At 45.6% G+C, this 26,037-nt stretch overlaps 2 protein-coding genes across 2 annotated transcripts; one reads left to right on the top strand and one right to left on the bottom strand.

Annotated features, from left to right (window-relative positions):
* Nucleotides 1-386: 386 nt before the first annotated feature.
* On the top strand, nt 387-1,078 carry EDB91DRAFT_1085517 (uncharacterized protein; the record flags this gene model as incomplete). Its single annotated transcript, XM_041315908.1, has 4 exons — nt 387-497; nt 673-752; nt 831-1,024; nt 1,065-1,078. The coding sequence occupies 4 exons, from the start codon at nt 387-389 to the stop codon at nt 1,076-1,078; spliced, it is 399 nt and encodes a 132-aa protein (XP_041172953.1).
* Nucleotides 1,079-4,221: 3,143 nt separating this feature from the next.
* Nucleotides 4,222-5,679, bottom strand: EDB91DRAFT_1252740 (uncharacterized protein; the record flags this gene model as incomplete). The annotated part of the gene is made up of 1 exon (XM_041323547.1): nt 4,222-5,679. The coding sequence occupies one exon, from the start codon at nt 5,677-5,679 to the stop codon at nt 4,222-4,224; it is 1,458 nt and encodes a 485-aa protein (XP_041172952.1).
* Nucleotides 5,680-26,037: the final 20,358 nt, after the last annotated feature.

Below are 26,037 nucleotides of genomic sequence, written 5' to 3'. Positions count from 1 at the left end.
TATAAACATTGTTAAAAATGTTGGCCCATCATGACCCAATTGAAAAAGCTCATGCCATCAATTATGAGCAGCTCTGAAAAAGCAGTTGAGCCAGAACCACAAAGTTTTGCCCACTTTGTGACCTCATAATCTATGTGAGACACAAAGGGAGCCTAAACATTTTCTGCACCTTGCAGTACATTCTTGTAAGACTCGAAAGCTGTAGTGTGGGAGAGATGCACTGGAACACCTGTGTGGCACCATGGAAATTTCTCAATAATGAGCTGGTGACCAAGGGGTGCCTCTGTTTCTTGTCATTCAGCTGGGTGTGGTTGTGCATCCAAGTCCTCAAAATCATCCCCATCATCAATATCCTACAGTATAGGATCTGCAGGGCATTCTAACCCATGCTCAAGCTCTGCATCATGATCCTCTTCCTCCTCTCCATCAAATTCCAAAGGAGGCTTGTCACAGTTATCATCTGGCTATTCCAGATCTTGCTCATTGTAGTGGCTAAAGTAGTCTCCTGTAAATTCTGTTAAATGATGAGAATCAAAATTGTCATCTCCACCATCAAGACTGTCATAATCTCTGTCTTCCAACTCAGGAAAAAGATCAGAATATTGTAATATAGCTGTGCATGATGGATTCATGGTCTTGGTTAGGTGATGAGAATATCCAGTATGCTCAAAGTTTTTAGTGCAACCTGGGCAAGTGTTCATTCTGATGGTAGAGAAACAGATGGTAGATAAAGAGCCAAAGGTATCCAAACAGTGTGTGTATGCTGTTGGTGAAGATCCAAGTCAGGAAAGGTTTAGTTGCAAAAATTAATATGATAACATATAACACAGCAACAAACAAACAAACAAACAAACAAACTTCAAAACAATGGTGGACTATGAACCTTCCAGTTTTCTCAGTCTTTCCTCCCTCCCAACTTTGGTTGAGGCAAATAGTTTGCCCCCTCATCAGTATGCCTCCCAGTCCATCTTCAATGCTGTCAGAGATAGCTGCCTGCAAGTGGAACAGCAAAACAAAGGCCAAGGTGAGTCAAGAATCTGCTAGTGAAAAAAAATGCAATACAGATGAAAGTAAGTAGTACATACATAAAGTAAGAAATTTGTGAGGGACTCACAATCATCAAGAACCACTGCAACAGTGTGGGTGAGGAAAATAGACTCTGGGGTGATTCAGATGTCTAACAAGGGTGCGAGACTAATACTCGTCCCAAGGGGATTGCTACTGGGTAGTGGGTCCTCAAATAAGTATGAGGAAAGCAAAGACTAGACTCTGTCTAGTGACCCTAATCAACCCTACCGCAGGTAGGATGAGGATCCACAAAAATGCGGAACAAGCGGAACAAGCGGAACCTGAGCGGAACTCAAGCGGAATGGAAAGGAATGGAATGGAACTCAAACAGATAAAGCGCGGAACGTACTGATTCGTCGGAACTCGCAGGCAAAGTTGAAGGAAGTATATCATGAGGTTAGATTGATAGTGGGAATAAGTCAAAGTGGTCCTCTAGTAAGGTGAAGGGAAAGTGGGAAGGTAAAAGATGGGATTCGATAAAAAAACACCCCAAGCCCTGAGTACCACTACTTAAAGGGAAGATTATTTTCAAGGAACACTGAGGTACAGGTAGTAAACTTCTCAGGAAGTGGAAGTGAAGGCAGGCAGTGCACATGGGCGCAATACTCTGGAATAGGGGTCCGTGCCATAAGGGCATGTGTCAGTGTGATCTGGATAACGTTAGAAACAGCAGGAAGAGGGATACAGCATACCAATGGACCTGGAAGGATGGGGACAGGACATGCGAAGGTTGTCCGACGATGCACAGGAATATCGGATAGTGCGGGCGGGTTCCGATGGATGCACGGGAATGTGGAACCCATCGGACGATGTGCGGGAAACACGGAATGTGTGGAATATGTGGAACTAATGTGAGATGATGCAGAAAGGATGGGGTTTTACACCTACAGTGGGGGAATTCCCCACACCTGTGCACAACTTGAATACTGACTGTCCCCAGTCAGTCACAGATAAGCTACATGTATAATGTGCGGGAATGCATGCAGAACTGCGGAACATGAGTGTGGGAATGCGGAACTCATTGGATGATGCGCAGGAAGTGTGTGCGATGGGATCGGTATGGAACGGATGTACACTGCATGGAAGGTGATCTCTGATGATGCGTGGGAATGTGCACGGAACTGCGGAACGCGAGCGCAGGAATGCGGAACTCATCGGATAATGTGTGGGAAATGTGGATGATGGTGCAAAGTGCTGTATGCAATGGGATCGGTATGGAACAGATGTAAACTGCATGGGAGGTGATCTCCGATGATGCGCGGGATAAGCGACATGTATAATGTGTGGGAATGCGCATGGAACTGTGTAATGCGAGCGTGGGAATATGGAACCCATCGGATAATGTGCGGGAAATGCGGATGATGGTGCAAAGTGCTGTATGCAATGGGATCGGTATGGAACAGATGTAAACTGCATGGGAGGTGGTCTCTAATGATGCATTGGATGTGCAACATGTATAATGTGCAGGAATGTGTGCGGAACTGTGGAATGCGAGCGTGGGAATGCGGAACTCATTGGGGGGTGATGTGTGTGTGTGGTAAACTCGTCTGTCCGCATGTCCAAAGTCCAAGTCCTATCCAGTCCTCATTGGCACCTAAGTAGTGTGAGTGAACAATTGTAAGTAATGTTGTACACGGATCCAATGAAAAAGCGGAAATGATACGAGTGGTTTGCGGATAACTCATCCGATGTGTCTTCATTGATCCGCTTCCTTCCTCTATTCCTCGCCCGCCGTCTGCGGATCCGACGGGCCTTTGTCTAGTATCGATCGGAACACCTGGGAACTACAAACATGCATGGTGCGGCTTCATGTGGGAGAAATAAAACAGATCCTTGTGGTTTATGCGCGCACGTATAGTCTAATCAGATCGAATGGCAAATATATAACGGGAACCTGTAGATATGTAATTTCTTTCTTTTTAGTATGCGGGGCGGATAGAGACAGAACTAGGCGGAACTGAATGGAACAAGAAGGATTGAGAGATGGATCACCGGACGAAACCCGGGGTAAAACAGATACTAAGTACTTGTTTTTGTGGTTGTTGTTCTATGATTTTGGGTTAGCAGATATGTACTGTAAGAGTGTCAAGTTAGGTGCGGAAGAGAGCATGAAAATGTGCAAAATTTGGGATCTGGTTCTCCGCTGTATTCCTCCCTCGGACTTTGCATGATGACCTCCTGGTCATCCGAGTGACATGGAAAGTGATCGGGTAGTTGGGCATATACAAGTGTGATCAGGTTGTCAAATTGGATCGTATGGTGGACGGATCGGGTCATGGACGGATGACGGACGGATCAGACAGGTCCCGGACTGATCAGGTCATGGACAGGTGATGATCGGGAATAGATTGAGAACAGAATGAGGAAAGGATCACTGGATAAAACATCAATGCAGATGATAAGCGGATGGATGATGGATGATATAGACTGATGATGGGCAGCTGACGGACGGGTGATGAACGGGTGACGGACGGATGACGGACGGATTGTGATTGAGCGATGAACGGATCGAGAACCGAACAAGGAAAGGATCACTGGATAAAAGGGCAATGAATGGATCACAAACAGATCAGATGGGTCGGATTGGTAGTGCGTGAGTGTCAGATGATGAACGGATCGGGCGGGTCGGATGGGTAAGTGTATAGCAGGTGTCTATGCGGTTATGAGTTGGATAGCGGACAGATTGAGGATGAACTGGGAATGGAACAAGGAAATGATCACTGGATAAAGCAATGATGGGATGATAGGTGGATGGATAATGGATAATATGGACGGATGATGGACGGGTGACAGACGGATAGGGTGACAGATGGATCGGACGGGTCATGGGCTGGTGATGATCAAGTGATGAACGAATTGAGGATGGATTGAGAACAGATTGAGAATGGATTGAGGAAAAGGTCACTGGACAAAACAGTGATACAGATGATATGCGGGTGGATGATGGATGGGTGATGGACGGATAGGGTGGCGGATGGATCGGACGGGTCATGGGCTGGTGATGATCAAGTGATGAATGAATTGAGGATGGATCAAGGAAAAGGTCACTGGACAAAACAGTGATACAGATGATATGTGGGTGGATGATGGACGGGTCATGGACGGATCAGGTCTCGGATGGATCGGACAGGTGGTGAATGGGTCATGGACGGATCAGACGGGTGCATTGGTTGGAACAAGAGTGGAATGAGAACGGAACAAGGGAGGGATCACTGGACGATATGGCAATACGGATAATAGATGATACAGATGGATAATGGGCGGATGATGGACGGGTAACTGGTGGATCAGGTCATGGATGGATAGGGTCACGGATGGGTCCGAGATGTTATATTCCGATGGCGGGCTAGTACCCAGTGAGATGTACTCTTGTGTTTGTCGATCCGGATTCAATGCATGATGATGAGGGGCAATGGGAATGATGGGTGTGGCGGATGGGTGAACTTGGTACCAATATGACTGTTGTGCTATATGAGGGATCCGCTCGTCCGGATGTATCCCTGTATTGTATGTATTGGGGCGGGTTGTATTGGAAGGTCCGGATGCATGCGATGGAGGTCCGCCTTGTACTTGGATTGCAGCATGTGTGGTTCCCGGTAGGGTTCGGATCAATGCTATCTGAAGTGTGGAAAGTGTGGATGAGACATGGGTAACGGGTCGATAGGCTTCGTGCAACTGCAGGTTGGAACTACATTCTATCTGATGTGGATCGTTAGGATGACTGCACGAGTACAATGCTAATAACCCCATGCGATCATTGGGAACATCCCGGATGACCTGAAAATCATTGGATGGAAATGTGGAACTAAACTCGAGATGTCTCCTTGAGAGACCCGGACGTAAAATAGATGGAACCTGCAATATGAATGGAACAGTTAAAACAGCAGACGGAAAATCAACATCCATGACACCTGCCTCCTCAGTAACTACACGGAGTACTGGGAGCGAGCTAGGGTCATGCAATGTAAAAACGGCTGATGGAAAATCGGATAAAGCGGAATCGGTAGTAATATGTGTGGTTCTGTCAGATGGATTCGAGTCTATAAGCGGACGGGTCAAGCTGGCTAGTGGTGCAATGATCTGTGGGTAAGTATCGGATCCGCTATCCGATGCCTGCGGAATAGCGGAGGATTCAATGTCATCGAAGAATGATAGTTCATCAATAAAAGTCGATTTATCTGTAGAGGGATCGAGTATGTCGCTCCCATGGACAGATTCCTCAGGGAGCGGATCATCCGTGATGCATGCAGGGACCTCAGTGGATGGAACAGGTGTGGGGGACTTAACTTCCGATGCTTCATCAATGATGACTTCAACTGGTTCCTGTCGATAGTAGCGGGTACCCCGGACTTCTGGGTAAAATCGCAAGACTGCATTAGCAAACTCCTCATAGTTATCACCACGTGATTCCTCCTGATAGGTCCATAGGTCTGCCTCATCCCTATCTGTGTACCGCAGGGCTGCCTTGATGTGAGCCGGATCCGATAGTTCGACGAGATCTGCTAATTGCACAACTTCGTGGAAGAAGGGTAGTAGTTCTGAAGCAATACCGGTAAACTGTGGTGCGATGTCCGATGTGCTCGGAGGCATAAAGCTGGGTGCGGATGACATTTCTATGCGGGGTGCAAGTGTTAGGTGTTAGGACCGGGTTGTGGAACGCTATGCGCAATTCCTTGACAGTAAAGCGGATCGAAACCGACAAAAAGTGGATTGGAACAGATAGAAAGCGGATAGGAACAGATAGAAAGCAGATCAGAACAGATAGAAAGCAGATAGGAATGGGTCTAAAGTGACTGCTAGCTTCCCAGATGATCCCCTCATGGTGGGCTCCAGTTGTGGGTACAACTATTCTGCTGGGTGCAGAAAATGTTGGGTCTTGCTGCCTGCTGCTATACCTGCAAGGAGGTGCATTCGACCCTAGAGGGTTCTGGACTAGAGCTAGGTAGTGCTCAGAGAGAAAAGTGAATCAAAAGAGCACTGCTCATGGTGGTGGCTCAAGAAGATTGATTTTTTACATAAGCAGTAAAAATGCGTACATAAACTAAGTAAAAACCATCAACACAAGCCCAGAGTAACATAACTCCCTACTTGGTTCCATGTAGCAGATGGGTCGGGTAAGACGTGGATGGGTAGCAGAATGGTAGCAGAATGCACAGGAAGATGGTGGTAAGGCTTGGGAATTATATGGGATATGGGCCTACAGTGGGGACGTTCCCCACAATGGTCATCAAAGTTAAAGGTCTTAGAGCAGAAAGGTCACCACATGCACAGTGGACTAGGCTAATGTGCTCTGATGATGGACCAGCAGAGTTGTGATAATGTGCTATGGACATGTGTGTGTGCAAGACCTTGACCTCACTGACTCAGCTCTCGCCTAACCCCTTGCCTGGAACCCCCTACTCCATGCACCCACCTGAAAAAAAAACTGGTGCTGCCCTCAATGCCGCTGGACTCTCATTCTACAGTCTCTTTGATCTCTCCATCTACAATGCTCTCCTCCTCTGACTCTCCATCTTCATCTACATCATTGATTGTTTCATCGTCATTTTCTTCAACACTTCTTGTGGTGTTTTGTTCCATTGCCGCTTCTTGAAGTTTCCTTTTGTAGGCTTCCTGTTCTTTTGCTAACTGCATGCCTTCTCTAGGTAGGAACATGTGTAGGTGTCTTGCACTAAAGTTGCCTTGTAGCAATCCGCCTTTGAGAGTCTCAAGTTTGTCCCAGGATATCCATATGGCTGATGGTTCTGCCGTAAGTGCTATTGGGAAGGGTGATGTCAAGATAGAGTTACCAAATGGTAAAGAACACACCACTGTTGCACTTCGTGACACCTTATATGTACCCAAAATGGTGTTCACCCTCATTTTGACCCAACAGATCACTACAGGAGGTCTTGCTGTGCATTTTGAGGACAAGATCAGCAAGATCTTATCCCACAGTCCCACTCACAGAATTATAGCAATGATCCCTCAGGTAGAAGGACTCTATAGTGTCACAGCTTGCAGTCAGCATCACGTGCACATCGCCAAAGGAAAACTCACTGTCTGTGAACTGCATCACATCCTGGGGCATGTCTCCCAAACAGCTGTCTTGAATGTGGTCAAGGAGAGGCTAGTTGAGGGCATCAAGCTAGACTCTGCCTTACAGCCAGAATTATGTGATATGTGCACCAAGGCCAAGGCTACACGTCAGCCTTTCCCAAAGGAGTTGAAGGTGTGCACCAAGACCTATGGTGAAGTTATACATAGTGATCTCTGGGGTCCCACCAGGACAATGAGTCTTGGTGGTAGCTTATACTACATGACCTTCACAGATGATTTCAGCTGTCAGATGAAGGTGCACTTCCTAGCCAACAAGAGTGATGCACTTGATTCCTACAAACAATACAAAGCATGGCTCTTGCACCAGCGGGAGGGAACTTGAGTCAAGACACTGTGTTTGGATTGCAGAGGAGAGTACCTAAGTCGAGAGTTCGATAAGTATCTGCAGGACCAGGGGGTAGAGAGACAACTCACCATCCATGACTCACTGTAGCAAAATAGTGTAGCTGAACGTCTAAATCAGACCCTTGTAGAGCATGCTAGGGCTATGCTAATCGCCTGCAATCTCCTGAAGTTTCTCTGGAGCAAGGCAGTTAATTATGCTGTGTGGTTAAAGAACCGCTTACCCTCGTGCACACTACCCAATCACACTTCTTATGAACTTGTCCATGAGAAATGTCTGTCCTTAGCTCAAGCTCACAAGTTCAGATGCCCAGTGTATATGCATGTAGGTGATGCTGGCAAGTTGGAGGTGTGAGCAGAGGAGGCTGTTTTTATTGGCATGAATGAGAAAAGCAAGGGCTATTGCATCTATTGTCCCAAATAGAGGAAGGTGTCAGTTGAATGGAACATCATGTTTGTACCTTCAAGTGCGGTTGTTGCTGATGGAATCCAGTACAAGGGGGAGTCCAACTCTCCCAGCACAGTTAGCATCCAGGCCTCCTCAACTCCCACCACTCCAAAGCCTCCATCCACACCTCCCAGATTATTGCAGCACCTTGGAATGCCACCCGTGCTGTGCATTACCAGGACCTGACTGCCGCCAGGATACTATGCAACCCTCAACCAGGGGGAGAATGCTTCCCTTGCAGCTGAAAGCAACTTTGAGCCCGAAGAATCAGACTTCATTGATGAGGAAGTACTCTCTTACCAGCAGTATGTGATGGCTGTGGTGGAACCAGAAGTCACACTTCAGCAAGTGTTAAATGGCCCCGATGCCATAGAGTGGCAAGAAGCAATTGACTATGAAATCAGTCAGCTGGAGAAGTTGGGTACATGGGAAATTATTGACACACCTGTGGGCATGAACTTGATACCATGTCATTATGTCTGACAATGAAACATGGACCCAATAGTGAGAAGCTAAAGCTATGAGCTTGATTAGTAGTGAACGGCCAGCGCCAGAAAGTATGGAATCAATTACTTTGACACCTTTGCCCCTACCTCTAACATGTCGACAATTCAGACGGTCTTGATGATGGCAGCTGAATGTGACTGGGAAATTCACCAAGTCGACATCAAGGGCGCTTACCTGTATGCAGAGCTCACAGAGGAAATTTTTCATGCACATGCCACCAGGGTATTTGAAGGAGGGAGAAGAGAGGAAGGTGTTGAGGTCTAAAGCAGGCTGGGTGTGAGTGGGCTGAAGAATTAGCAGGAGTATTAGCAAAGCTGGGTTTCAAATGTTCACAGGTTGACCAGGCGGTGTATTTCAAATGTTCTAAGGATGAACACACCATTATTACCATCTCAGTCAACGACATTGCCATAACTTCCAAGTATCTACACCACATCACCCTATTCAAGGACCAGCTCATCCAATACTTTGAAATCTCAGACCTTGGTGAGCTCAACTGGCTGCTGGGACTCAAGGTCAAATGCAAATCTTCCGCCCACACTATTACTCTCTCTCTCAGAGGGCCTATATTGACACTATCCTAGAACATTTTCAGCTCTCAGATGCAAAAGCCACCCAGACGCCAATGGAAGTAGGTGTGGTTTTATCTGATGCGCAATCACCAGCAACACATGCCCAACATGAAGCCATGAAAGATGTACCATATGTTATGACCAGCGTTCACCAAATGGTAAAGGCAAGCACACAACCACTACGACTTGGTCAAAGACGATGATGAAGAACAAAGATAGGATTGAGTGTGAACATCTAAGGAGTACTTATGCTAACTAACCTACTTATATACATAACATTAAATAGGAGATATCTGAGTATAAAACAAATCAGCCAATGAGAAAAGAGTCGTATGATGACTGTGGATGATGTAGCATGACATCATGATATATAAGCAATGAGTCATAGATGGTGACTAAATAGAAACCCAAGATCTGACCGGTGCTTCTTCTGGAAGCGAGATTGTTCTAGCCCGTGAAGTTGGGGAACCAATCGGAGAAACAATGGGTGATATGTGAAGAGGTGAAACTGTGACAGGAAGCGAAGTCACATGACTGGTTTGGGAATGAGAAGTAACTGGAGGGAAACTGAGAAATGAAAAATGATTTGTATTGGGGATTCGTGACACCATACCAATGAGGAATAGGGTTGCTGATGTATGCGGCTACTAGTACACACCCCAACATTGCATTCACTGTCACAACACTCTCTCAATTCATGTGCAACCCTGGTACTGCTCACTGGGAAGCCACCAAGTGTTACGGTTGTCTGTGACACCTTTCATTTTCCCTTTCACATTTCATATCTTCACCTCTTCACATTGACACCATGTCACAGTGTCACCATTTCCTGATATCACCCTATCTAGGGTTACTCTCCAACTTCACCTTATCACAGGTGCACACCCCTATTCATTGATCTGAGATCAATCTCGATCTATCCTCGGCAAGTCCTCGGATATTACTTACATGCTGATACCTAGTGTATTCTCACAGACCCTTAACATGCATACACCATGTGTATTCCCATGGACACTTATCTATACTTATATGGACATATTACTTACTTACCCTAGACCCTGACTTACTATCATATATAAGCAGGTCGTAGTCTCGATGATTCCTCATCTTGACCTACGCTAGAATTACCCAGATACATCCTCAGACTACTAGTTAGACACTAGTGAATCCACCTTGATTCCTTTGACTTCTCTAGAGTGCCACCTCTAGTAGATTGATTGAATTGAAACCTCCTTTGATTACCATCAGCGTAACACCAAGTGGGTCCTTCAATACCTCAAGGGTACAGCCAACTATGGAATAACCCTAGGAAGCACAGATGTCAGACTAGAGGCCTATGTAGATGCAGATTGGGCGTCTCAAGCCCACCACCACTTGATGTTGGGATATGTTGTCTTGTTGAATAGAGGACTGGTAGCATGGAGCGCCAGAAAGCAGCCTATATGTCACAAATTCCCAATACAAACCATTTTTCGTTTCTTGGCTTTCCTCCGGTTACTTCTCGTTCCCGAACTGGTCATGTGACTTCGTTTTTATTGGCACATGCAGGTATGCACCATATGTGTCATCTTCTTGCGCCCACATGCAATGTCTTCTTGATCTTCTTGCCATGTGCATTATACATGTTCTGCAACTCACCATGCATGTCCCATCACCTACTGTACAGTTCCTTTATTGTATCACCATCATCACAAGCCACCAACTGGTTATGTAACCTCACAATACTTATTGCACGTCTCTTGTAGTTACACCTCAGCGTTGTTTACACTCCCGCTGAGGTATGTTTGATATTGTAGCTCTCACAGACAGACACTGACATTGTACCTAGCTAGTCTCTCTGTTCTAGGTACTTAATATCACAGTGTTGTTTACACTCCTGCTGAGCTAGTCTCTCTGTTCTAGCATATAGCTTTCTGTCACAGTTTCACCTCTTCACATTTCACCCATTGTATCTCTGATTGGCTCCCCTACTCCATGGGCTAGAACAATCTCTCTTTCTATCATTTAATCTCTGCCTATGATCTCATCGCTTATATATCATGACATCATACTACGTCATCCGCAGTTATCATACAACTCTTTTCTCATTGGCTGATTTGTTTCATACCCAGATATCTCCAATTCAATGTTATGTATATAAGTAGGTTAGTTAGCATAAGTACTCCTTAGACTTAACCTCTTTGTTCTCTATGCTTGTAATAGGCTTAGACATTCACGCTCAATCCTATCTTTGTTCATTATCATCAACTGTGACCAAGTCCTAGTGGTTGTGTTCTTGCCTTTGCCATTCAGTAAATGCTAGTCATAACACTATAATAGCACTTTCTATGGCTGAGGCTGAATACATTGCACTAACCACAGTCACCCAGGAGATACATTACCTGCATTTCCTTGTTAGTGAACTATATGACACCTCTACCATCCCCACTCCTGTCTACTGTGACAATCAAGTGGCTATTGTGCTTGCCTTGAACCGAAAGTTCCACTCTAGGATGAAGCATATTGACCTTTGTTTCCATTTTGTCTGTGCACATGTTAAGAATGGCAACTTTAAGCTCATATATTGCCTGATGGACAATAACATCACTGATGCATTTACCAAGGCTCTACCATGCCCGCGGCTCCAGAAGCTACATGGCCTAATGTGCTCGGATAGTGCTCGAGGGGGAGTGTTGGAGTCTGGATCAAAGGCCAAAGGTGAGACACCAGAGTGAGACATTGTGAGCACTACCCAAAGGCACAATGGATGACAAAGCGACATCGGCCAAGGTATACAATATGCAACCATTTATTTTATCTATGCTATCTTATATTACCTATCACTATGCTAATATATGGGACCTAGAACAAGAGAATGGATGGGAACTAGACTTGATCACCGCAACATGATGGATCAAGCCACCGGCAAAGCAAGCATCAACACAATGAGCCACCCACCTTATTATCACACTGTCATATACCTGATCTGACCGCTCCGATACTAATATCTGCTCCGCTTTCCGACCCCTCCACCCCATTCATCCTCCGCTCTGTCCTATCACAAGTCCGCATTCCGCCCTACGCTTCCACTCAACCGCTCAACCAGTCCCCTTCCATAACCTCTCCATACAACTGGAGCTCTTTCCCCTTTTAGATATATGCCTTCCCTATTGGTACATAGACCCTTACTTCCAGATGACCGGTAATTCCTATTACCACTTGATCGCTGATCCAACGCGTACATATTGATATCCGCCCCGACTTATGTCTTCACCTATGTAAAATACTTACAAACTATATCCTTGGTACATAGCCTTACTGCATAGTTATCCTGATCACTGCCTCATACATAGTAGTATATAACATATCATGTACTTAGATATTTTTCCTTAGTCTTAATATTACTTGTCTCCTCGCAGTTACATCTTGTGAGAATTCTCAGTAGGACCTTGCCTCCTCTGGACACAAGTCTCAACTTGTTGTCACCTCCGACCCTCCGACCCTCCGCTCCGACTTAGAGCCGTGCTCTAAGTCTTTCCCTTATTACCCCGCCCCTATCAATATCCATATCCTCCTATCACCCCTTTTCCTATCCTCTGCATTATCCTCTGCCATCTCCGCTCCTATCAAAATATCTCCCTGGTTCCTATCCACCCTCCGCATCATTCCCCGCCTTCTCCACTCCGCTCCTAGTCGGTCCACCACTAGCAGCTCTTACTCCCCGACCCTCAAAGCGGACCCAAGCGGTCCACTTGTCCTACCGTCGGACAATGTCAGACCCACTCCAAATTCGGGGCACATACTCGGCTAAGGGCGCAGCACAAGAACTGAAGCCAAGCCCCAACCCCTCTGCCTCTTGAGCCGGCACGGTACCTAACACACACTCAAAGACCTGAAAACCGCCAATGAGGGTATACAAGATGGCATCATGCTCAACAAACAAGAATCTATTCAATGACACCCTAGACCACCACTTTGGCCAGAGAGAAATGAGACCAATGAGAGGAACATCCCACCTTCCCTGCAATGCAGAATTCTCAGCAAGACACTCACCCTACCCACATTCCTCAATGCCAGGCCTCCCCTACACCTCATCCCAAAATGAATAATACACCAGACAACCAGGCTGTGAGACTACACATATGGCAAGAAAACCTAAAAAATCAAGTATGGCTCAACATTGTATACTTAGTGGCCCATTCACAGTGAAAGCATTTGACATAGTAGCACTACAGGAACCATTCATCAATGTCCTAGGCAACACAAAGGCCACCCTGGACTGGAACATCATATACCCTACCCACAGATGCTCCCATCAAAGCCAATCAAGAACAGTAACACTAATCCACCAAAGGATCAACACAAACAACTGGAGGCAACTACCCTTCCCCTTGCCAGACGTGGTAGTTATTCAATTGAAAGGCAAATTTGGAAAAATCACCATATTCAATATATATGACAACAGCATGAAACAAGAAACCATCACCACACTAGCAACATACCTCAAAAATGAAAGCCAAATCATCCGACCATCCCCTGCTGATCACATCATACTTCTAGGCAACTTCTACACTCACCACCATCTATGGGAAGAATTGAGAAACAACCACCTCTGCACACCCTCAGAAGCCCAGGACATAGTGCAACATATCATAAAACTCATGGCTGACTTCAACCTGCAAATGGTACTACCAAAAGACAAACTGACCCTTCAATCAACAAGCAGTGGAAACTGGACCAGGCCTGATAATGTACCCCGTACAACACATACCTTAGACTCATTCATGCTATGTGATACCACCCCTAGACACCACCCACCCTGTACCGACCACATCCCTATCTATAGCACCTTAGATCTCAATATCCCCCACCCATCTTCAACCATCACATCCAACTATTGCAACATTGACTGGGAAATATTCTGCAGCGCCTTGCAAAGACACCTCTCCACCTACCCCAACCCAGTAGCAATAATCTCAGAGGAGCAATTCCAAGCTGCCACTTCCAACCTTAACACAGCTAAGACAAACAATAGAAGAGAAAGTACCAAAGACCAAGCAAAGCCCACACTTCAAGAGATGGTAGATGAAGGAGCTGATACAAATGCTAAAGCAAAAGAACAAGCTAAGTGATCAATCATATAAGCTACAAGGCCTACCTGATCACCCGATCCATGAGGAACACTGATGCATCTGCAACCAAGTAGTGGAAGCAACCACAAAGCCAAACATGAACATTGGTTAGACTTCCTTGAAGAACTCAATCAGCAAAGTATCTACACAGCTAACTGATACATTTCAACACCACATGGCAATGGTGGCAGAACTAGTGTCCCAGTACTCAAGACTGTCAATGCCAATGGTAACATAATGGAAGCAATCACCAATGAAGAGAAAAGCAAAGCCCTCACTAATACCTTCTTCCCTCCTCCTCCAGATGCTAGCACCGTCCCCCCAAACTACAACTACCAGAACTAGCTGAACAATTCACACCAATTACAGAGGAACACATTGTGAAAGCAATAGTGAATACCAGCTCTGTCATATCCACAATCTAGATAAGTCATTTCCACCCTCAGTTAATGTCCTCCACCCTTCTATATGCTCCTCCGCCTCTCAAAATGTATCTCCGACATCAGGTACATTCCTCCACCCCTGACTCGATCAAGGTACGAGGCACCTGTCAGTCCATTTCCGAGTTTCCTTTGTACAGTCTGTTTTCCATCTAGTCTTGTACCTTGTATGATCCGATCCTCCATTCTAATTTAGCTTGTTATATAATATGGTTTGTTGTCCCTTTTATTATTACTTTGTACTCCACTGCACTGTGCCACATAGCCCAGATTCTCGTAGTATATAAACCCTATGTATTCCGGTATTGCTTCTACAATATGAATATAGACTTGAACCTATCCTAACCACCTCTGACTCAGCTTGAAGTCCTGATCATTGTCAAGTCTGACTTCAAGACTTATCTCACTGACCTCCACCTCTGTCTTCCGACAGTCCTCACCTTACTTTCTACATTGGACTTAGTCCCTCATAGCCTTACCTCTGTTAGAGTGTGTCAGACATAGTCCCCCGCTACTGAACCTCTGTCGGAGCACATCGGAGTCGATCTTCAGCAAGACCCTACCCATCCTCCAAAGTTAAGGGCACTGTACTCGCCTAAGGAGCGCAGCATACGAGCTGAAGCTAAGCCCTTCCATAACCTCTTTCATACCTACTAGGCACGGTTCTGACAAGCTCATACAAAGCCCCAGGACCGGATGGGATTTGCAATATAGTATTCAAACATGCCTCAATGATCCTCATGCCCTACCTACGAAACCTCTTCAATGCAGTATTCATGCTCAACACCTACTATGAACCCTGGCAGGAACTCACCACAGTAGTTCTGAAGAAACCAGGAAAGGCAGATTACTCAATTCCAAAAGTGTATCATTCCACAGCCCTCATCAACACAACATGCAAACTACTAACAGTGATAATTGCAGATCAAGTGTCACTCATCATGGAACACCACAATCTACTACCCAAAACCCACTTCAGAGGACAACCAGGTTGAACAACAACCAACTTACTGCACCTATTAGAAACAACAGTCCAGAATGCATGGTGCAATGGGAAAGTTGCCTCAATCCTATTTCTCGACATTGAAGGAGTGTTTTCAAACACCATAACAGATAGATTGGCTCACAACATGAAGAAACAACAATTACCACTGGAAATAGTTCATTTCACAACACACATGCTCACAGGATGAAGGACACAACTCAGATTCAATGACACCACATCTAACTGGATTGAAGTAAGAAATAGCATAGGCCAAGGGGACCCCCTTGATGATCACCTACCTCATCTATAATGCTGACTTGATTGATATTGTAAACCCCAGAAGAAATGAAACAGCCCTAGCATCTGTCAACAACACAGCACATATAGTGGTAGGCCCAACCTTTGAAGACACACACAAAACACTCAAGGACATGATGGAGAGACCTGACAGAGCACTGCGATGGTCCAGAGATCATAATTCCAAATTCAAAGTAAATAAATTCGCACTAATAGACTTCTCCCACAGCAAAACTCAAACACACCCCCCTCTAATCATTCAAAACACCACCATCACCCCAACAGACCATCACCATTTGCTTGGTCTACTCGTCAATCAAGAATTGACTGGATGCACCACACAAATCACACCATAGCCAAGGGCACAGAATACGTAATCCAACTATGACACTTATCAAGACCAGCCAACAGGGTGTCCACAAAACTCATGTGTCAACTATACCTAACAGTAGCAGTTCTGAAATACACCTATGGCGTAGACTTATGGTTCAGACCAATTTACCACAACAATTTGACAACTCAACAACGAGGATCACTAGGAGTAGCAAAAAGACTAGGACAGGTGCAGAGTATCGCCACACTGAGTATCACTGGTGCTATGAAGACTACAGCTACTGACCTACTAGACATGCATGCCAACCTCCTATCAATCTCCCTCCTCCTCCAAAAAGTCTGCCATCGTGCTGCAATCCATCTTGCCACACTGCCTCAACATCACCCTCTTCACCCCCACTTGAAACACATCATCAGATTTCAAAATGTCATCCAACACCGATCATCGCTCCACAACCTCATCTCCTCCTTTCAGGCATACCCAAAAGATATTGAAATGCTAGACCCCACCAACAGGTCGAACACGCAAACACCAAATGTCTACCGCACACACATCACGCAGAAGGAGGAAGATATGTAAAAGAGCAGAAGGATCTCATGGATGAAATCCAAATCTACACAGATGGATCAGGTCACAACAGGAGAATAGGGGCAGCAGCCATACTAATGTGAAGAGGAAAAGCACTGCATACACTCAAATACCATCTGGGATCAGACCAAAAGCACACAGTATACAACGCGGAGGTGGTAGGACTGACATTAGCAGCAAAGCTTCCAGCTATGGAGTAAAACATAACATACCCAGCAACAATATTCATAGAAAACCAAGCAGCAATTCAATCCAGTGAGAGCCACTTTACAAAACCAGGCAGATACTTAGTAGAACATTTTTGTAGCATGAGAAGATACCTAGCAGAGAACAGAGATCACCAAGGAATCAACTTCTACCTCACAATACAATGGATACCAGGTCACAAGGGAGTTGAGAGCAACAAATTAGTGAACACAGCAGAAAAAGAGGCAGCAAAAGGGAAAAGACACACAAGCATGAGAGAAAGGCTCCCAACTTACCTTTAGGTCAAGAAGCTACCAAACAGCATCTTAGCACTAAAACAATGACATCAATCTGAACTGAATGAGAGATGGTCAGACACATGGAAGAAGTCCCCAAGATATGCACAAGCATCAACCATAGATCCCACCATGCCATCCAATAGATTCATCAAACTCGTATCCACCCTATCAAAACAACAAATCAGCATTCACACCCAATTCAGAACTCACCACATACCATTGAACCAACATCTCTACTGCATAGGAAAGACCAAATCTCCACATTGTCCCATCTGCCCAGGAATAGAAGAGAGAGTATCCCACTTCCTTTTTGACTGCCTGCAATACACGAGAGAAAGGCACATACTCTCAAACACCCTACAACACAAGGCCAACTCCCTCACCTACATCCTCACTTCAGAGAAAGCAACGAGTCCACTCATGTGTTATGTCAATAGCACAGGACAACTAAAACCCACATTTGGTGAGATTTTGGACACATAAATTATAACATAATATCAAGCACCATACCACAACAGAGCATATAAAGAAGATGAAACACACATGTAAACTAATTATACAAACACCAACACTCCAAGACTGGAGGGAAGGACTTCCACTGGCTGAAGAAGTTGATGTAGGAACGAAGAGGTATTAAGGAAGATGAACCAGTCAAGAGCCCAATCCAACCATGCACACAAGCCAAGAGAAAGTACAAACTCTCACCAAAACAACTCATTGCTCACCAACCCCACACACCACATTTTTCCTTCTGTACAAAATCAGTGTCAGCTTTTGCCTGACAACATGCTGACAGAGTACATGTTCAACTTTATGCCACAAGCTAGTCACATATATACTTACAATAGAAAAGTGGGAGTAAGCCCCCACATAAAGGGCTATGTCCAACATAGGGTCAATGACCCCAAAGGACAATAAATTGGATTGTTTTTTTTAAAAAAAAAAGTGATAGTGACAATATCTTTGGGGAGGGGAACATTAGCAAGGCAGTTAGTGATTTTGAGAAGCATCACATTTGCAATGACTTCTGCAGATGGCTGGGGTTTGCACTTGAGACATTTGGAGCTTAAACTTGGACAGTTTTTTCTTGTATATGGTCTTCTTGATTGCACTTGAATTCGTTGAAGTTGAATTATATGTGAACTTTGTATATTGAGCTTTTTGTCATTGAACTTTTTGAACATCACTACTATGTTATGGACATTCACCACTTTAGATAAATAGAATCTGGACAACTAGGTATGCACCACTCAACAGAAACAAATATGCAAGTATGGTGTTAGAGGTCCGACTACCATATGTAGTAATTTTAGTTTAGTAAGATAGGGCTCACTCAAACACTACCAACATCACGTGCTGTGACTGGAGTGTTACTTACCTTTGATGCCAGTCACAGTACTTATCTCTAGGAATGATAAATGCATGTAAGTACATTAAAATGGCACTGGCTGGTGAGTATGTGTATAGAATCAGTAGATAGGTATATATGCTTCATTAGTTGAGAGTATTAAGGTCTTCGAAAAGAGATAAAGGGAGAGTGCAATGACCATGATATCTTTTGACGACATATGCAGCTTGTTTCCCCCATAATCCCTTGTGGTACACATCCATAAACTGTAGTGATTGAGTAGCAAACCTATTAGTGCTGCCGGAGTCCAGTTCAGAATTTCAGTTTGGACCTGAACCTTTCTGAACCGGACCATAGGTTCGGTCCCAGGTTCGGTGTTCGGCTGATGCTTGAAACTTGTGAACATGTTCTGAACACGTCCAAACTCATCCAAACCTCTCTTGAATCTTTGTATGATCCACTCGATGCCCTTATTGCTAGGCAACTACTACTAATATATTCTCTGATCTTCTGGCAACTGTTTTTTTTTCCAAACCCCAATCGACGTTGCTCCCATCATCATTGTCATCCTCTTTGGCTTTTGCATGGCAGCATCATGGCAAACACTGATGCTCACTCTACTTGGATGAGACTCTTTGCTGGGTGGATCTGCATGAGATCCAGCGCCCCCTTCAAAACCAAGATCTGCATGAGATCTGGGGTGCCCACTAGCCATTGTAGTGATGTGGAGGTGCATGTCATGCGCCTGGGTTGGCCAAGGCAGAGTCGGGGACCAGCAGTGTGGACGAACAGAGCATGAATGGGGCAGACAGGGCAAACGGGGCAAAATCCTGAGTTTCCAGATGTCCTCCACTTCACAATGGCAACATCCAGCTTCTTCAGTAAAGTACTTGATGTTTCAGTAAGCCCAATGTTCACCATCATTCGGATTATAACTTATATTATGTCCAGAACATATCTTCGAGTTTCTCACTCAGGTACTTCAAGCTTCAACTAATTGCATAGCAACAGTATGTTCAAGGTGCGTCATGTTTTTCTGATCTCAATGCAGATTTTGGTATAAATGAGCTACTTCAGGTTCAATCTTCACCCTTCCTGCTGTCAGAATGTCGTGTGCGCTTGGATCCGACGGCAAACTGAAAGATGCTAGCGCTATTGACTGGTACAATGACCCTGATGATGACACCCCCATGGTTCCCACACCTCCACCTTCTACATCCAATGGGAAGCTGACTTCCTTCATGTCTCATCGCTCTGGTCAAGCTGTTAAACTGACAGAGAAAATATGTGAAGCTGTCAACACAGCTCCAGCAAAACGATCAGCTCCAGCACCTCCTCAAGACCAGCCTGCACCCAAGCAAGTGCAAACTGGCTCCCATCTGATCCGTCACCACGATGATGACGATGAACCCCCTGCACTAGAGGATGTTTCTGATGACGAGGAAGAGGACAAGGACAAGGTCAACAAAGAAGAAGCTTACCAAAAGACCAAGGTGTTTGGAGATGAGGATCGTGAGGATCACAAGCACACAAAGAAAGAGGAGCGCAGTGGAGATCTGAAGGTAGTATTCATTCAGGAGAAAGGTCTCATCAATCCACACACCCAAGAACGCGAAGACAGCTGGTGGTGTGAGGTATGCAGGTACATTTTGACTTTAAACGTCGAGCAGATTACTAATGTCAATTCGAGAGCCAATGATGTACCCTCCAATCAATGCTTTTTCAAAGGCAGTGTTTCGACTCGCTGCACCCATATCGCTCGCAATGCGAAGTGTCACTTCCCAATATGCCATGACTGCTGCAAGGAACGAGGTATCCAAATGCATGATCAGGCGATACTGTTAGGTACCGTGCCGGCTCAGGAAGCAGAGGGGTCGGGGCTTGGCTTCAGCTCTTGCACTGCACCCTTAGCCGAGTACGTGCCCTGAATTTGGAGCGGGTCCGACATTGTCCGACGATAGGACAAGTAGACCGCTTAGGTCCGCTTTGAGGGTCGGGAGGTAAGAGCTGCTAGCGGCAGGCCGACTAGGAGCGGAGCGGAGAAGGTGGGGAGTGATGCGGAGGGTGGATAGGAGCAGGGGTTGGTAGGAGCAGGGAAGGCAGAGGATAATGCAGAGGATGGAAAAGGGTCAGAGGGGAATATTGAAAGGGGCAGAGAAATAAGGGAGAGACTTAGAGCACGGCTCTAAGTCAGAGCGGAGGGTCGGAGGGTTGGAGGTGACAACAAGTTGAAACTTGTGTCCAGAGGAGGCAAGGTCCTACTGAGAATTCTCACAAGTAGTAACTGCAAGAAGACAAGTAATATTAAGACTGGGGAAAATATTTAAGTACATGATATGTTATATACTTTTATGTATGAGGCAGTGATCAGGATAACTATGTTGTAAAGCTATGTACCAAGGATATAATTTGTAAGTACTTACACAGGTGAAGACATAAGTCGGAGCGGATATCAATATGTACACGTTGGATCAGTGATCGAGTGGTAATAGGAATTACTGGTGATCCGGAAGTAAGGGTCTATGTACTGAAGGGGAAAGTATATATCTAAAAGGGGAAAGATGTCCAGTTGAATGGAGATGTTATGGAAGGGGACCGGTTGAGCAGTCGGGTGGAAGCATAGAAGTGGAATGCGGACTGTGATTGGACAGAGTGGAGGATGGATGGAGTGGAGGTGGTTGGAAAGTGGAGTGGATATCAATATCAGAGTGGTCGGATCAGGTATATGACAGATACCTCCTGACTGCAAAGCAACCGATGGAGCGCAGCAAACCTTAGATGCCTCCCTTATGTCTAAAATTCCTGAATTCACCAAGTCCGGTCTAATGGACTACATCATCAAGCTTATCATGTCTGAGGACAAGGTAAGTGATTTTTTCATGTAATCGTGACTTAGGATGTTCATGCCATAAATAGGCATTCCAACTCGTCGACAAGGGTTCATTTCGTTGGCTGCTTCAATACCTCTGGCCCTCGCTTTCAGACAAGGATATTCCTCATCACACGAAAACTCACGATGAAATTCTTCAACGGGCGCAGCTTGTCGTTCAATGTGTCAAGGAGAAGCTTAAGCATGTCGATAGCAAGATTTTGATTACCTTCAACTTGTGGACATCTGAACCTGGTGTACCTTTCCTCTCTGTCACAGCACATTATATCAACTCCCCAGCTGGGAAACCTCAGGAGTGGGAATTAAAGACCGAGCAGCTTGCATTCACCATCATCAACAGCAATCACAGCGGGAGCAATATTGGAAGAATCCTGATCGAAACTATCAATAACTATGGCATTCACACCAAGGTTGGATGGTTTACAGCCGACAATGCCACCAATAATGACACATCAATTCAAACTGTTGCACTTGCGATTGACCCTTCCAGCAAGAAATGGATTGCTGGCGAGCACCATGTGTGGTGTGGGTGAGGAAAATAGATTCTGGGGTGATTCAGATGTCTAACAAGGGTGCAAGACTAATACTCGTCCCGAGGGGATTGCTACTGGGTAGCGGGTCCTCAAGTAAGTGCGAGGAAAGCAAAGACTAGACTCTGTCTAGCGACCCGAAGGGTTCCGGTCCTTACTAGGACTGGGAATCCAAAGATGCGGAAGGTACGCAACGAGCGGAACACAGCGCATGACGGGTGGAACTAATGCGCAATGAGCGGAACTAATGCACAACGAGCAGAACTACACGGAACAAACAGAACAAATGGGGAACAAACAGAACAAATGGGGAACAAACAGAACTAACAGAGGGAAAAGGAAACTACAAGCCTGCAGGAGGATGATTGGGCAAAGTCGGACCAGGCTTGGGTCTGGTACTTGCTCCAAGTTGTTGGATCTGATGTTGGGTGTTTTGAGCAGAACTCATGGAGGCAGGAACATTGCAATGAGATCAGGAATAGATTTGGGAAGATATTTTAGACAGTGAGTGGAGTACTGGGAAGTACTCTGTAAGTGGAAGTGGAGTCAAGTCTATCAGAAGGTAAAAAACTAAGATCCCATCTATTGCTATCTATATAGGAAGAGGTTCCGGAAAGCGCTATGCTACAACCGGGGAGGCTGTGAGATAAGGAACCAGTTCCGAGTAGCAGAAGGATCTGTATAAGTATCGTAACACATATGAAATGAGATAGGAACATGTTAGTAACACGGGGAATGTAGCTAGTACTCACCAGTGAGGATGGAAGGACGGGGACAGGACAGCGGAGGATGTTCCGAAGGCTAAAGGGATATGATGCGCGTGGTACGCGATTGTTCCACTGGGTTCCGCTTGGTTCCATGTAGTGGATGGGTCGGGTAAGATGCGGATGGGTAGCGGAATGGTAGTGGAATGCACGGGAAGATGGTGGTAAGGCTTGGGAATTATATGGGATACGGGCCTACAGTGGGGACGTTCCCCACAGCGGTAAGTGATCTATTTAATATCGTGATCTATATATGTTGATGTCTATTAAGCTGTATGGAGCATGCCTTACATTTAGCCACCAAACACTTTGTTGAGGAGGTTGCACCTACACCAGCAAGCACTCTCCTCAAGATCATGGCTGGTGAAGATGATGACAACAAAGTGACTGATTTCGATGTTGCTGACACCGCAGGAAAAGCCCTCGTGTTTGTTACACAGGTAAGTGTGTACCCTCATCTGCCTTGCTCTATTTGATGAACCCTTTATTTAGGTATGGAAATCTCCCCAAGCATGTACCTTCTTCCAAAAGTGCTGTGTCGAGGTCAATGAGCCGAAGCTCAAGCTTTTGAAATGGATTCGCACCTGATGGGCCTTGCTCTTTGGCATGTTGGAGTGCACACTTAAGCTGCGCAAAGTCAGTTGGTTTCTATTACTGTCCCTGAACAATACTAACTGGTGGCATATGCGAAGGGTAAATGGGAGCCTCGTGACTTTGACGAGGGCATGAGAAGCTTGCAGAAGGTTTTCGACAAATACTATCATCATAATTCCTTGCCTGATGCAGAGCCAGTTGTCATGGCTCCTTTCTCGCTTGCTTGCCAAGGGTCCTATGGCCATAGTTGGATGCACGATGCCATCAAAACTCATGTCGCAAGTGATAGTGCAAACCGAAGGCCTTGCCAGGAGCTTGACAACTACCTTGCTGCCCCATTAGAGGATGTTGAGAATATAGCGTGGTGGGGCATGAGTTTTTTTTGCATTGTGTTTCCTTGCAGGTTGACTTAAATGCCTTTAGCACCATTCCATTCAATATCCCACCATCTCTCGCATTGCCAAAGATTACCTTGCTATTCAAGGCTCTGCTGTTGCATCTGAATGAGCTTTTTCGAGTGGTGGCATCACTGGGACTGCACGCCGTAATTGTTTGTTGCCAACAATGTTTGAGGCCCTTCAGCTATTGAAGAGCAGGTACCATCAAGGCCATATATCTGCAACAGTTCAAGCTGAGGTTGCTGCTGCTCGTGAATACTCTGCCATGGACGAAATCTAGCTACTCATTTACATCGAAGTTTTCATGTATTTCTTACAATTTTTGTCAATTTATACGTAGTGTTCGATCGTTCAAATGTGTTCTGAACTTGAACCGAACACTTGCAAATGTGTTCATAAGGGTCCGGTCCAGCATTCGCCCTCCTTGCCTGAACGCGACCAATGGTCCAGTTCAGCATTCGCATTTAGAGGCTCAAGAACTGGACCGAACTGGACTTTGGCAGCACTAAAACCTATGAATTATAGTAAGAAAATCTAAGATTCAAAATAAATGAGTACAACTCACTTGTGCATGGAACCAGTAGACAATGTGCATAGCTTATTCATCATTGAAATGTTCTTATTTCTCTCTTGTCAGACAAGCAGTCCGAAATCTGCTTCTGGGGAACAGTGGGGGCCTTGTCTGTATTGCTATGCCTGGAGACTGTTTTTTGTTTAGTGTCATGTAGCCCACTAAATATGCCAATGTCATGTCTATGCACTTCAATGACTCATGGCAACGAGATCTGGTGGTATTCAAAAGAAGGATTGAATCTAACAGCCTGTGTCGTTACAACGAGACCAGTTAAGACTAGTGCTAGGTGGAGATACTATTTGTTGGGTTTGGGGCTGAAAGCCCGCAGGGCTTTTCCGGTCCAAAACACGGGTCCGTACCTATGGCGCAAGGTGAGCTGTGTTCCTGATTTTTAGGAGTACAACGACAGCATGCAGCGAAGCTTGATGCCCTTGTGAGGTAGGAGATGGACTCACTCTGGTGTGTTACCGAATGGGAGGCATGGTATGGCGCTGTGAACGGTTCAAGAGCTGGTGAAGCTTGTATGTAAGGTGCAGTACCATTGCATGATCTCGAAGATAGATGGTGAAGGCTTCACTAGACCATCTGCCCATAGCTTTCACTACGTCGAACGGTACTCCACTGCAGCAAATATTCTAGCGTCCCTCCGATGCGAAGGCCATGCCCTTTGAGGTCTGGTAGACCTGCGGCGGCGGCTGATGCTGTTCTTTTTAGGAGTTCTTTCTTCGATAGTGGGCGCATTCCTTTCGTGTGTTTCCAAGCGAAGAGGTGCGTCTGAGCTGGGTTTGTTGTTGGATTTACGCGAAAGTGGTTCTCTAACACTACTTTAGGGTTTGATAGACCATCTTGCGCCGCCCAATACGCGTCTTCTCCTTCGATTGGGGAGCATTTCGTTCTTGGAAGGTGGAATTTTGTCACGGGGAGACCATTCCTGTCAGTCGCTTCTGATAGGTTTGTCCTAGTGACGTGTTTCTTAGGATCGAACTCTCTGATGGCATTGACTGTGAACTCGCCCAGTCTCGCTATGGAGTAGAATGTCGTGGTCAGGCAAGCAAAGACAGCTGCGTTGAGCGGAGCGCTAAGGTCCAGCTGATTACGGATAGCGATAAGAAAATCTGGTGTGAAGGGAAGTCGTTTGGGTCGTTTGGATTGCTGTGGCGCTGCTGCGGCTGTGCCGTCTAGAACTATTTTAAGTTCTTTGGGCAGTATTCAACCAATCTCTCCCGTGGAGTAAATGCCATGCTCTCAGACCTGCTGCGTAGTTTGCTAACACTGAGCCCGAAGTAGGAACCTGCGCAGCTACATAAGAAGTCGAGGAGTAGGTTACGGGCAATGGGACATCTCTTGTCCTCTTCGATACCGTTTGTGTCACAGAATATGTGGAAGACTAAGAGACCGGCTCCGTAAGTCTCTTTGGTGGATTGTGCCCATGCTGACCCCATGACGTCGAGGATGCGTTCTAACTGTAGATCAGAGATTTCATGTTTTGGTGTTTCGTTTGAAGAGCTTATTGATTGTCTCATGCTAGGTCCTGCTGGTACCCAAAGTCTCAAATGATTTCTCGCAAGGCAGTGCAGACGGAGTATGGACAATAAAGGGGTTAGGTTTGGTTTGTAACGTAGGGGGTTAGAAGGGAGGGGATTGAGCATGGTACTTAGACAGT

This window comes from Suillus paluster (assembly GCF_016628075.1).
Source record: "Suillus paluster strain FC165 chromosome Unknown EDB91scaffold_72, whole genome shotgun sequence".
Taxonomy (NCBI): Eukaryota; Fungi; Basidiomycota; class Agaricomycetes; order Boletales; family Suillaceae; genus Suillus; species Suillus paluster.
The sequence above is the reverse complement of the archived record's forward strand: the minus strand, read 5'-3'. Positions and strand labels throughout refer to the sequence as shown.